The sequence below is a fragment of the Dicentrarchus labrax genome, unplaced genomic scaffold (assembly GCF_905237075.1).
Source record: "Dicentrarchus labrax unplaced genomic scaffold, dlabrax2021, whole genome shotgun sequence".
NCBI lineage: Eukaryota > Metazoa > Chordata > Actinopteri > Moronidae > Dicentrarchus > Dicentrarchus labrax.
This window is the reverse complement of record NW_026136712.1, coordinates 3,455,212-3,470,363: the sequence shown is the minus strand read 5'-3', so window position 1 is coordinate 3,470,363 and position 15,152 is coordinate 3,455,212. Positions and strand designations below refer to the sequence as shown.

The 15,152-nt window shown below is 39.9% G+C and overlaps 1 protein-coding gene across 1 annotated transcript in view; it reads right to left on the bottom strand.

Moving 5' to 3' along the window:
- ca10a (carbonic anhydrase Xa) overlaps positions 1 to 15,152 on the bottom strand; it is a 222,516-nt gene that overhangs the window by 25,214 nt on the left and 182,150 nt on the right. The window contains exon 5 of the mRNA XM_051416835.1: positions 5,866 to 6,051. Coding sequence (XP_051272795.1) covers positions 5,866 to 6,051 — 186 coding nt within the window. The remainder of the gene's footprint in view (positions 1 to 5,865; positions 6,052 to 15,152) is intronic.

The window sequence follows — 15,152 nt, the reverse complement described above, 5'->3', positions numbered from 1 at the left end:
TTGTTTTTGTTACCTTAGAATGAGCCGTTTTTATACAGACATGTATGACAAGCCTTTTTGATGAAGTGATCCTCTCTTTTCTACATCCAAAATTCTAACAGTTTGTAACTGACTTGACCAGCTGACTCTGCTATGACCTTATTGGCTGTTGAAACAATCTAAAACCAGCAGCTGGCAACTGGACGAGCCGAGTCTCAAATGGTTAATGGACCTGTACTTGTACCCTTTCACACACATTCACTCAGTGATGGCAAAGCCCATCCAACAGAAACTAACATTCACACACCGATGCACGGCAATTTGGGGTATCTTGCTCAAGGATACTTCGACATGTACTTCCACAACCTTCCGATTGAGGAACGACCCGCTCTGCCTCTGAGCCACAGCCGCCCTGACACCATCAGGTCTGAACTGGGCTTTATAATAAACCAGAATGAGTGGTTTTAGTGATATCAACAGTAATTGACCCTTCGTAAGTCCCGTCCCATTGTGCTTTATTCTCCTCTGTCCTGTCCTGGATTTAGATATGCTATGTGCTACGCTGGTCTATGTTGAAAAGACAACCACATTTTGAAGAAGGTTAAAAGATAACATACATAGCCACATCTGACATTAGCACATGTTAATAAAAACATCTTCTAACAAGCTAGCGAATCACCATTAATCAGAGGAAAACAGTGGCGAACCAGCGAGCTAGTCAACAATAATCATTAGCTAGCTAGTTATATGCAATGTTAACAAAGCGCTAGCTAACTAACTAACTAGTTAATGAGTGATGCAGATCAAAATGTAGTTGTCTTTTAAACATAGGCGAGCTTAGCACATAGCATATCTCAGTACAGGACAGGAGGAAGGGGCGGGACTTATGAAGGGTGGAGTGCTATAGTGCTGCTTTGTTTGAAGAGGGGGGGAAAGCTACATTACCATGAAAAACATCAAATTAAAATCAGTTCCATCCTTTGATGGATAATATAGATACATATTGACATAAATCATATACTCAGAGAAACACACTTCCATGCAAATTGAATATGTGCTCAGTTGTTGTGAAGACCTGTGTTCAGGGCACCGTTTACCCCTTTGTAGCCCTGTATAGAGACCTCACGTTACAGAGGATGTTATTGTGAGCTAGGATTTATATTCATCTACATAAACGTACCCACATGTGAGGTACTGATAATAGATCCTATGAATACAAATGCATATGTAAAGTGGATAAGGTAGTGTATAACATAATTAATGCTCTGGTTAATCCTAACAAAGTCTATATATAGATATAGGAATATTTTGACTATGGTGATGCTGATGTCTTATTTTATCTGAGGTTTGTTTTCTTATTTTATGTGATGTGATGCTGTTTTTTAACGTTTGAATTTTTATCTTTTATTAACATGGTCTCTCTCTCTCTCACACACACACACACACACACACACACAGAGTCAGGCAAAATGGAAGGCATAGAAAAAGGCACGATCAGGTTGAAGATATAACTTATAAAGGGGTGATTTAAAGACGAAATCTTTGGAGTGTTAATACACCCACACACGCACACACACGCACACACACACACACACACACACACACACACACACACACACACACACCTCACCCCTCATCCTCCCACAGGCTGCCATTTCAGAAAGATGCTCTGCTTTAAAAAGTTTTAACATTTCTCTTTTTGTTCACGTTTCAAGGACACACACACAGCCACCACTCATCTGCAGATGGGGGCGAGAGGGAGTCTGAGAGAGGGAGAGAGAGGGAGACAGAATTTTCTGCATTTTCGATTATGAAACATCTTATTGGACCTTGAAGTCACGGCTTTGGCTCAGAGAAAGGCTGGGGTGGGCTATCGGGGGATGAGGAGGATGTTTTCTAGTTGCCATTTCAGTAAGAAACAGTTGTTTGAGTGAGGAGAACATGGCAAAAGGGAATGGGATGTTGAAAAAAAGCAAACATATGTTCGCAACCTTTCCTGGCCTTGTTTTCCCTGAGGTTTGGCAGCTCAATCATAGCTGCAACTATCTGTCTGTTTGAGCAGCGCTGCCAGTTATTCTACTGAAACCAACATCTACTGCTAACTCCTCATACAGAGATTGGATGTGAGAGTCTGAACCACATGACAAGTAAGTAAGGGAGGGGACAATGAAGAAAAGCAACATAAAAATCCCCAAATTATGAAAAATAGATCTTTGTGCTCTGTTAGCTTCTGTGTCATTACTGAACTAACTAACATGTTCTCACTCCCAACTTGTAAAATACTGCAGCTTGGTCAATGGCCCTCTGCTTCAAAATATGATGCTGTAGGTACCACTTTTGTCATTTCTGGACGTGCAGGGCTCCGTCGTCCAGTTAGCAACAATACATATGTAATATCTGCTTAGACTTTTAAAATAAAGCATGTCAAGCAGTCGCAGTTCGATTAGGTTTAGGCCACTTGTTTAAGACTAGGAAAAGATCGTAAGTTACGTTACGTTCCTGGCGTAACTTAAGTACCTCACGTAAATTACGTAATGTCCAGAAATTACACTAGAGGGAAACCTACAGCATCATATTTTAAAGCAGAGGGCCACTGACCAAGCAGCAGTATTTGACAACTCGGGAGTGAGACTAACTGTAACCCTGAAAATGACGATATAACTAATAGAGAACTGAGATATGGCTGTTTTAGATCTTTAACCACAAACTACAAATAAAATAAATAGAAATAAATACAGCATGTAAAGACGTTAAGACTGAAACACTGTTTTCATCACCTTATTTCTCAAGAAGTCTGTTGGTACCAATATTCAAATAAAAATCATTTAATGAAATTTAAATTTAATTTTCAAATTGTGTGTCTATGATGCATGACAAAATTAAATTGGTACATTTTCATGTGAAAAATGCCCAAATGAAAATGAAAGCTGTACAGTATAAATAAAATTATTTTCTCTTTCTGTTGTACAATTGTTGTACTAAACATAATGACATTGAAAGTGAATGTAAAATGGACTTGGTTTTAGCTGTCCTGTGTTAATGGAATGAAATGTTTGTAATGTTAAATTCATGGTGTCGATTGTCTGCTTGCATTGTAGTCGCCATATTCCTTTTAGATTTTTTATCAACCTTTTTATTAACTGCATCATGATTTGCCCGCTTTCTTCTGTTCCAATTTTAAATGTTGTTTGTTTTATTGTTCTATTAATAGCTAATCTAATATCTGACAAAGAACAACAGTTGGAAATTTGTCTTTTGGCTAGCACCAGTACATTTACATTGATGCTGATTAAAGTGCATTTTCCCTGGAAAACTAAACATAAATAAATAAATGAAAGTATGGAAAATAATTTGCTTATTACTAATTAGGGTGGGAGGATCCTATGACTATGAAAATATATAATATATAATGTATTTTAATGGAAAATGACATTTTTGATTTGATATAGGGGTTTCATTTTAATATCGGCAGAACATTGTCTGAGCATTAATCGATGTTTAATTCTAGTGGATTTTATGGAAATAATGCTATGAGACAGATATCATCACTTGAAAATCAGAATCTTAATATCATGACTTTTCCCTCCAAAAACCCACAGAGGAGGTTAATTTATTTATTTTTAGCCTGAAAAGATTTCTGTCAGGCTGTGTCTAGCCACAACGAGCTCCACCAATCAGATGAGCAAGGCAGCCTGTATGTAGCCTGAGACCTGAGGGCAAAATCAGGGCTATAACTACTAATGAAGACACTGATTTTATGTCCTCTCTATCTTCTCTGGAAATTTGGGATTTTAGTGACCTTTGGGAAGTTTACATCCTCCTATTAAAAAAATATGCATGTCAAGTATTTTAAATGCATGTCCCTCCCCCCACTCCCAGTGGAAATGACTGGCAGTCTGTGTAATATTCCTCCTCTGTTGCCTGCCTTAGGGATTCTGTGTGCAACATGGCAACAGTGTGACCTCACATTTCAGATATCAGCGACAAATCTCTCCAGAGCTTCTCTAAGAACTCCTCCAACACAGTGTTAACCAACAAAGGGCAAATCAGTGACTGAAGGCAGGGGTGAAATAAAACAGGAAGTTCTCGAAGGAGCCTCGAGATGCATCAGTGTGTGTGTGTGTGTGTGTGTGTGTGTGTGTGTGTGGACGTGTCCTTTCAGGCTCGGGTTACAGCTCTCTCCACCCTGAAGGACGCAGTAAACACTTGTTTTATTGTGATTTGAATATCAGCCCTCAGACTCTGAGGGAGGATAAATGATTATCATTAATTATAATAAATTTGCCTGTCAAGACTGTAATTATTTTGTTGCCACACAAATTGGTTATTCATATAATGGCGGCGGCGGAATGCAGTGGCGTGAGTGACTCATGATTTTGTTGAACAATCAAAGCCAGGGAAGCTAATTGTTTCACTCGTCAAAATTTTAAAATGGCGTGTGTTTGTGTGTGTGTGTGTTAAATGCTTAACTGTCACCTCCAAGACAAGTTTGTTCCCACTGAAAGCACTGATGCAAATCATTGCAGCTGTCATGTGAAAAAAAACTTTTAACAACATTTAGGCATGTGAAGACCTTTTCAAAATCAGCTGTATTAAGTGAAGAAAAATGTGTGATGGAGAAGCTGAAATCAAAGATACTTTAAATGGAGATTCAAGGTTTCTACCCATTAAGGACCAATTTATGCTTTTGCCTTTAAAAACCAGACATTTAAACCCACTTGACACTTAAAAATCTGCTTTGAGGTGGACAGCAGCCTCACTCAGACAGGAAATGTCTCTAATAGTACATGTTCTGGTCTACCAGAGTAATCATTTCAACCCCATATACTGCACACACTGGTTTTTTGGTGCATCTGCTGCTCCTCCTCTCATCTGAGACTTAACTGCAGGAACATTTAGCTTTTTTTGCCTTGTATCTCTGAATTTTGAGCAGAGATCCGCATTTCCTGTGTCTGAGTTCCATAAACTCCATACAACTAACTATAATGTTACGATTCTGTCAAATCCTGGAGAACATCCAATGCCACACAGTTAATGCAGAATAAATTATTATTATCAGCTGTGGTAAGGTTAAGTTAAAGATGGCGGTTATTGCAGATAAACTATGGTTAAGGCTTGGTTAATGTTCCAGGTTAGGGAATGATTGGGGTTATGGTTATGGTCTGTGACAGGACACAAACTGTGATCTCCTGTAATCATGGTAGGAATATAACATGCTGGAATGTAATAGAAAAAAGGATTTTTCTAACCTGATCAACTCATACAATAAATAAAACATTCTAGGGATGTATTCTGACCAAAGCAGAGTTGGTAATTGTTGGAAAGACTAACAAAGATTTGGTGAGCTTAGTTTCTGTCCACTTGTGATGTTACAATATCTGCGTAGTGAAATTACCATTTTTGTCTATGGAGTCTGGTGGCGAGCGATAGCTATGAGCGATTACATCTGTTTCTGGTAAAACAAAGGGTCTATCTCTGTAGGGATGCTTTATATAATGTTGTCAGACAACAATCTGAGCCTAGTGGGCAAATGAGAGGTTCAGGTGTGGGGGTGAAGGGAAACCTATCAATGGGGCATACTGTTGAGTTTCCTGTTTACTGCAATGCTATCCAGCAATAAGGTGGGTGGTACTGTAACTAATTCCTCCTCACTTCAGAGTGTTTTGAGTAAAACTGTTTTGGTACGTCTGTAACCATGAAATATGTACAATTACAACTAGTGCCAGAAGTACTTCCATTTTCACCTTGATGTTTTTTAAAAAAAAATCTGGTCCAACAAACTCATTATGGTGGAGTGTCTGTTTTTTTATATGGTGACAATAATGTGTTTACTGCACTTCTCTTGGCTATGAATTACTATACTGTAATAAAAAAAAGTGTATGCACCTCTCCAGAGAAGGCTTGTCCGTTCAGCAGGTGTTCGGAGCCCTGGCCGTCCTCACTTCCGAAGTGTAGCCGGATCTCCTCTAGACGATGGCTGTACGTCATCGGCCCTCCAGAAATGTTAACCAGATGCTCCTTGTCCAGTCGCAGAGAGACGTGGCGGCCAGTGTTGTACATCGTCCCTCCCACCTGGAGAAGAACAGATGAGGTACAGTTGATTACACAAGTCATATTCCCAAAGAAGGTTTCAGGTCTGAAAAGTGAAGCAAACATGAAGTGCCATAAACCTGCATTCTATGTAATACCCAGCAGGGGGCAACTCCAGTGGCTCCAAAAAGAAGTCTGATAGTACTGAGTCTTATGGCATACGATCCTACTTCTCACTTGATTTATTAGCTCAGTAAACAGTTTTCTAATGAGTTTATGGTCTCAGACTCTAGTTTCAGTCTTCTTCCATACAGCATGATGTTCATTTAGTAATTGATGGTCCCATTTAGAGTAAAATAGACCATAAAGCAGGGTATGCTTTAGGGCGTGGCTACCTTCCATCCAGCTCAACGCACCAAACTCAGATCCAACTGTCAAACTAGGCAGTGCTGATCAAATATGGATCCATCTGTTACTGTGTTTACTATTTCTCTCCTGAAATCATTTCAGAAACATATTTTAGTGTACTGTTACGAAAATACAAAGGTTTGTGACCAGGCAAGCTGCAATTTTTGGAAAACAAAGCCAAAACCAAGTGTAGCCCAACTTGCCAGCTCCACCCTCTCATCCAAACATTGTCACTTCTGGCCCCATTAATCAAGATGGCAACGCCCATAATGCCAAACTGAGGCTTCAACGTCACAATGGGTTCTTGTGAATGGCTTATTACTGATAAATAAATGATCCGAAAGGAGTACACATGAGGTCATGTCAACTGAAAGGGAAAGTTAGTGTGCATTATGTGTTCATTTACATTTATTTTATGACATTTAGACTGACAAATAGGAAACAGAGAAACTTCTAACATTTAAAGTGTAGGACACAAGCACAATTCACCTACTTTTTCATCTATCAGGAATATTCCTGCTTTCATGTGATGACCTGCGTAAGTGTTACCATGGTTAAAATGTTATCTTGCATAAATATATGCACTGTTTAAGCTGATTTGGAAATGACAGTGACAATGACAGTTCCTTCGAAGTTTGCTTTCAAACCACAATAGAACACGTCGGAGCCCACAGGGTTGTGAAATCATAAACTCAAAGCTTAAATAATGGACGTAGGTGAGAAATGAATAATAGAAAATAACAGTGTTTATACAAAAAATTCTGTTTACACGAAAAAGAAAGATCTGCTTGATAGGATGTCTACTATGTTGTGAAATCTTAAAGCCTGCCCTTGTGGAAGACTCGTTACTGAAGGCTACTGGTGCATTCTGAACGAAGGCTTGCCTCAGTCTCTGTCTTCCGGTTGACTTGACAGAGACAAGAATCATTTGTTTAGCGAGAGTTCCAAAAAACAAGCGAGGAAATTCACGTTCTCTTGAAGTCTTTTTCAGCTTTAGTTCCTGTTATAAGGAGATGCTGTTGTCTTGCATTTTTGACAGCTTAGGAAGTTTTGGTTGAAGCCTGTATCATCAACAGAGCTTACGCGAGAACAGTCCTGGGGGCTTTATTTAATTAGGCAGCAATCTGAGCGAGAGGCAGAGGCGATGTTGGAAACTGCAGCAACATTTGAGCACAAAAAGGGGAGAGTGAAGCCTCAAGTGAGAAAAGGGACAGGTAAAGAGGCAAAAGGGTTGAAATCATCAGAATATGCTCATAATCGATACACAGTGAGGTTTTAGGGGAAGCGCGGTATTACCAAAACAGCCCAGAATAACGATCTTTATCGGTAGCCCTGTTTATTTATTTATAATGAGAAGTTGTTTCAAAGTGAAGCATTGATATTCACGCCACGACTTTGGGTGGACTTCCATCTCTCTTATCTGCCTCTTTCTCTCCTCTTTCCACTCCCTCGGCTTTCCCTCCACTCCCTCTTCCTCATTCCTTTTACCACTCGCTTTCAAAATGATCACCCCGCCCTCCCCCCCCCAAAATCCCAGAGAAAGAAGTCTGCCCACACACTGTAAATATTTTATAGAAGCTCAGAAAAATCAATGATTTGAAAGGAGAGAGAGAGAGAGAGAGGAAGAGGAAGCGATGCAAAGAGGAGATAAGTATGGGGAGCTGAGAGGTGTGCTGGATTTAGTGCTCCAAAAAGAAAAGGTAGTGAGTAGAAGAGAAGTCTCTTAGGTTCCCGGAAAGGCGACATGGGTGAGGTGAGACCCCTGAAAAGGCCAGAAAAATCTCATCCGACTCGGGACCTCCTTGGGCTATTATTCATGAGGCACAAGTGGTGCAAGGCCTGTGGACTCTCCTCAAACATCACAAACGAGGAATGTCTGCCTGGTAATGAAGGACACTGTGAGATAATCAGCTAAAAATATGCAGCATGCAAAGGCATAGGAATAGGAACATGGCCCAAATTATGTGTATACCACAAATGTCATTGTTATCTCATTTCAGAACCATTGAAATTAATATGCTATAATCAGTCTTAAGAGTCCTCCAAACTAATCATAACAGTCATTGCCCTCTGAAATATGGAATATTTTGTGCCTGTTTGTCAGTGCCTTCCAAAACCATTACATATAACTGCTATAGAAATTATTCATATCTGATATGCCAATGCTATAGTTGAAGGCATATTATGCAGGATTTGTCCGTTGCTGTTTGTAAATGCACCATTCAAAGTTGGCCCTAAATCCCCGGCTGGAGCGAGCCAGAGAGACAGCAGCTTTGGTCGAGCTACATAGAAAATGAATGAGAAGAGGGAGTGATGTTAACGAGAATAAAAGCAGTGAATGGAAATGTTATTTAATGATTGTTTCACAGCAGTCACAGTCTGAAACACAAATAAGCACAGCCATGCAGGAGGGTTAAGGTTTGGTTACGTTTGGACCAAAAAATAATGAAACATTTAAGCTGCACCAATCATTATTTTTATATGAACAATGGATCAAATGACTATGTGTAATGTGAAAAGTGTCACTAGCAATAATGAACCCACAGAGAATTATCACCAAACTATCAAGTTCCCCGGATTTAAAGTGCGAATTTTAGTGACTTTTAGCTTATTGTTTTGGTTTTGTAGCCTACTATATTGATTCAGTCTCACTGCTTTCATCAACATTGTTATAAAGGGCTGCAGGCAGCTGTTTTCAATGAGAAATGAATGATGTCTGGACCACCCACCGCACACTACCAGACAGACACAGTTAGCAACTAGATTGTGAGCAGAGTGGAGCAGTTACACTGGTCAACATTTTTCACCATTTTCTGGGGCCAAACAACAAATCAATAATAACAATAATCATTAGTTGCAGCCCTACAGTAGTTTGTTCACTAATCGATAAAACAACTTTATAAGGCCACAATATGTCAGACATGTGTGACATAACGATTGTGGTTGCATGGGCAGCCAACTCCCAGGGCAAACTCACGTTGAGGGACAAGGTCCTATGGGTTCAGGCATTCCACTAAATGGCTGCTGCAAGGATTTGCTGCATTAGTGAGGTTCAACACTGATGTAAGGCCATAAGGAAAGGACCTTCCTCAAAAGTGGGAAACATCTATCATGATCTCATCAGGGTTCCCAAATGTTTTTATTTCACACCACAGACCCCCAATTTGAGAAGATTTGTCTTAAGGAATCCCTTAAGAGGATTCTTTTAATATTTAGGTTTTCAACATGTCAAAGTCTTCAATCAATGATCAAAGGACCAATATAGATTACAATCAATAAAACTGGCCAAGTCTATTTTTTTGTCTAATTGTTCTAACTTCCAAAAAATAACCTACTCAAGGACCCCTGATGAAAACCACTTTCTTAGACAATATATAGTTCCAAAGGGCCTAGTAATGACAAACAGATCAACAACCAAAAGTGTATAAAAGTATGTGGACACTTGTGCCACACAGTATGAATCTACGGAATATTGAGTTTCTCCTGCCTTATATTCACACACCATAGTTTCACGTGACTGTTGCATTTACTGTAGCAAACAGTGTGCACCCGTTGCACAGGATGACAGGTTTTTCTCCCAGCCAATATCTGTTGTTCGGGCTGATCGCTCATGTCAGGGTAAATGGCTGGAGGCTGGCTGGGAGGCGCGGGTAGCGGAGTGTGGTTTGGAATGACAAAGGCGAGGGGAATAATCATGTTTGTCTTACAGTGAAACCGAGATACGGAGCAGCCCGCTAAGAGAGCATGTACAGTAAAAAAGAAAGCAGCTCCTTCTCTAATTGGTAATTCTTTCATCTCCTGGGATCGATAATCCCCAGCTACTGAAGTGAAGCACTCACAGCAGCAAAACAGAAGAGAACATCATGCCACACACTCAGACACTGAGGTGTAAAAAAAGAAGACAGAGAGGCTGTAATGCAAGCTTGGATATGCAAATGATCTATAAGAATGGTGATTTTGAAAAGAAAAACAAAACTCTTCTGGAGCACAAAAGCGCTTTCTGGAGAGAGAATGAAAACCAAAAAAAAAAAAAAAAATCATTCTCATATTTTAAGTGAGATTGTGAATCTTCTGAGACGGGGGTTGAGAGAGATCATATTTAACCAGCTGCTGGTGGGAGCCAGACTTGAAGAAGAAATGAACACACACTTGAATAAAACTTGCTTACTTCACTTGTCATGTTTCTGCTGCTACAATTACCAGCCAGTCAATGTGGTGGAAAGGTTGCAAACAAAGCAGCGGCACTATATTCCAATCTGCTTTCTCATTATTCTTCTGAGGCTCAACATTTTCTGCGAGCGCTGGAGTAATTATTACAAGCGGGTTGTGGGGTTCATATTTTCTTTCTCAGTGCTGAATGTATTTCTGAAAAATCCCCAGCTTTTGTGCTCTATTCATGAAAATAAACCCAGCCTGTCAGATAAGCAGATGACTGTGTTACTTGTATATCAGGCTGTAAGACAATCAACAAAAACACTCTCAGCTGTCCAACTCATGTCTCGACATTATACTGTTACACTGATTATACTGTCTCCGCTTTTAAACTAACGGCTCCAAAATCACATCAGAAAATGCTTTTCTGTGCTCCGGTCTTTTGTTAAGAGTGTTGCCATAAACAGTATACAATTCTGTAGTTCACCTGATGCTACAGTGCTGCACATTAACATTCGTGTGGCCTGCCACTAAGGCTTCTGAGGCTCTCAAGCTGTGTCACACAGCCCCACTGTTGGCCCGAAACTATTAAAAACACATCAATGAGCCACACTGTTGCACATGTTCCTTCATTACCCTGAACACACACACAGTTTTGACTCATTCCCACATATACCGTTCTGCTGCCACAAATACTCACCAGAGCACCAAATGTGGATTAATCTGCCGCTGAAAATAGTTCCATAAAGAATGCACCATTTCCTCCTGTTTGAGTCATTTATGGTAATAACTTGGTAAAAATATATTCTCTCTCATCAACAACAATTGGTCAAGTTAGCAAAGATAAGTATGCAATGTCTAGTCAAACCTTTTACATTTTATGACTTTAAATGGTTGCAGTTTAGTTAAGTTTAGCTACAAAAAGTACTTAGTAAGGTTTAGGAAAAGATCAGGGTTTGGGTTGAAAAAGTATACTATGTTATGTGTACGTCACACAAAAACAAAACCAATGCTGACTTTTGGTTTCTCACAGGACATGAACAGTGGTCTGCTGGGTTTTTGAAGTTTGTTTGACATCTCCATCCACCCAAACCACCTCCAAACACAGACTCTCTCGCTCTTTTTACTACCTCACCTGACTTTGACGGCACATTAAAACTATACGCTAAATGAACGTGCCAAGAAATAACATGGAAGGGCTTCCCTCGGCATCATACTTTGAAGAATAGGGCCACTGACAAGGCGGCCAATATTTGATGAGTCCGGATGAAAACTACAGCGACCGACCATTTTCAGATAATTATGAGCCTTTTTGAAATGTATTTTGTATCTGTTTTTTAAGGAGTTATGTCTATATGCCACAGAAATAGTATGGGAAGTCAGAAAGTATTGAGTGACGGCTCAACATATTGTTGGTTTCGGGCCGTTTCTTGGGATATTTGAGGGTAACAAAAAATATTGAATATTGCAAGGCTTAAAAGTCAGCAACCAAACACGGACTCTAGATAGAGGCATTTGTGTTTTTTGCGCATTTCGCGGCCACCACAATTTCTCCTTTCCGCTTGGAAAGGGAGGGTGAAGTGAGGGAGTTGCAATCAACTACACTACTAGGTGCCACTACATCCTACACACTGGACCTGGTATAATTCATATTTTTGATATGTTTGAAATGTGAAAAGTGCCACTCTTAGTGATGAACCTACAAAGGATCATCAGCTGAACCTGCAGCTCCCCTCTGCTTTACGGGGCTTTATAGTGAGTTTCAGACTGGGCCTGGATGAAATCCGCCCATCTCTTTCTGGGTTTCTTAGAGTGGGTCAACTTGCACCTTTATAATTATAGTCCTTTTTCCACAGCCGACATTTTGTCTTATTATAGTAGAAAAAGCACAGGTGTTACTAATAACATTAACAATGGTGTCCCAGTAAGCCGGTGTGACAGTGAGCCAGCATGAACAACATCAGGACCTTGAAACCGACGCAGTTAAATGGAATTCATTCATTCTATTATTTACACCTCTGCTTTTCCAACTGTGACATGTCACAATGCGAAAAAGACACATAATAATGTGTGTTCAAAGACCCAGAAAAAGGGAGGAGAGAGTGAGACGTGAGGCAAAGATAGTGCATGAGGAGAAAGGGACAGGTGCAGGCAGGAGTTCTAACAACAGTGGGAAGTGAATTATTGTAGTTTGGCTGCTGTTGGGGCCGGTTTATTAACACAGTCAGCAATTACAGCAGCACAGATCATGGAGGCAATTAACCTGCAATTTATATCGTAGTCCTTTGAGTCACAGCTCTGTCAACTCTGAACTCTTACACATAGATTCAGAGTAAGTGTGATTTATATTTTCTAAGGATATCATTATCTCAGAATAAACATCCATAAATCTGCTTAGAAATTATAGAAAAAATCCAACCATACAGCTTCTGAATTCAAGTTTCTCTCTTATACCAAACTCAAATCTTAAAACACAACAAACCATTTTTATTAGTCTTTACATTGTTCCAACATTCATCGACTCTGGTGTCTAACCGTCTTTACACACTGCCTGACCTTCCTCGCTCATCTATTGCTTCATACCTCTCCTGTCCCCGCTGTGTCCTCTTAAACTCTTAATTCACATCAGTTAGATGTGAAAATACTCTGAGCCGATGAACGAGTGAAAGGAAAAACAGCTTTAGAGCCAGTGTGTGTACTGCGTTGCTGAACGTCACTGAGAAGTTCTCATTCTTCGGAGGTAGACCATTAAATTAGCTAAATAAAAGGACAAAAATCAAAAAAAATCTAAAAAACATCTGGCGATGGAGTCGATGGACTGATATATTCGTCCAATTGCCCAACCCTAACACACAAAGAGGCTTGTGTGATGAAACATATGCATGTTTGTTCTTCTATCTCTGTCAAACCTCAACCTGTGATCTCAACTCTGACACACCTAACCATAAGCCAGACTGTAACCCTTCAGCCTCGAACCCAACATAACATCCTCACTTTGGAGGTTTTTCGTGCTTCAGGCGTCACACTCATACTCAGAAGCAAACACAGTCGAGTGTGTGCTGGGAGCTACTTCAAGTCATCACAACAAGTGTATCAAAAAGACAGAGGAAGCTGTCAACGCGGCTTGATTTAGATAGAAACTGAAATCAAGCAAACTGCAGACAGTGTTGAGCCTGACAGCTGACACAACATTTCACACACACACACACACACACACACATCGTTACAACACAGTTCCAATTAATGGATGCACAGCAGTGAGGAGAGATCACAGCCATCAGCAGCATATAGGAACACACTGCTGGCCTGTGTGTATATAATTTATATTATAAAAATAAACAACTTTACAAAGTGCTTAAAAGCCGAAAATATACAGTGCAGTACAAGAAGCCATGAATTAAAAACAGAGATAAAAGACAATTAATAAAAATCTGTCAAAATAAATAAATGAAGAGCATAAAACCAATGAAAAAAAGTCTTAAATTAGTTTTACAAGAGAGTACAAAAGATATTTTCAGGTTCTTGCAGCCGTATTTTGTACAAGTTGGAGGCGGGCTGACTGATTTCTGGCAGGGTCCAGCAAATAGTGAGTTGCGGTAATCTAAATGGCTAGAGACAAAAGCATAATGTGAGTTTGTGCATCGCTGACTGAAAGGAATGATCTTATCTTGCTAATACTCCTGATTTGACCCATAGCTGATTTGATGATATTGCTGAAGTGTTTATAGAAGGTCAGGTGTGAATCAAATATTACTGCCAGATTTACGGCCTTATGGGTGCACTGCAGACCTTTGGAAACTATTGTGCACAATTCCTGTCCGCTTTGGGTCCAAACATAATTACTTCAGTTTTGTCATTTTTCAATATTAGGAAGTTGGTGGACATCCAGGACCTTATGGCTGTATATTGAGGCTGTTCTGTTATTGTAAATTAGAGAGTGCCATAGGATCTAATGTCATATGTCACTGCTTTGTTTCTTCTGTAACACCCCCCCCACCCCACACACACACACACACACACACACACACACCTCATTTTGTTCAAGCAGCCTAAGCATGCTTTTAATTTGTTCCGAGATGCTTCTAGGCGCGATGGAGCTGAAAAGGACAATTGCACCGCGCGCTGGTCCTCCCTTAACAGATAGTGATGATCACAACGCACTACCACATTAGAGGTAATAGCCTGGCGAGCGTAAACAAGTCATAAAGGAGATTGTTGACTGTCTGGGGCAGACTTGGTGGTAGTGGGCAGGTGCGGTAATAGAAACCATCAGTAGCCTGCTTGTAATGAGAAAACACAGGCAGCATCATCATTATCTGAGCACACAGATCAATAGAGTAAATTACCCCTTGTTACAAAGAAGAAGTCTTCACTAACTACTGTATATGTTCAGCTATTAGACCGCAGTATTGCTCTACTTAAATGGAACATTTTAAATATAAAAGCCACCATCAGTTAATGAAAAAGGGTTTTAGCTGAAAGAAAATCTTACACCTAAGCAAAAAAGAGAAAAAAAATGCAATATGCTGGAGTACTGTACGTGCCACCATGCAGGGTAAAATAGTTAAAGTATTGGAAATGGT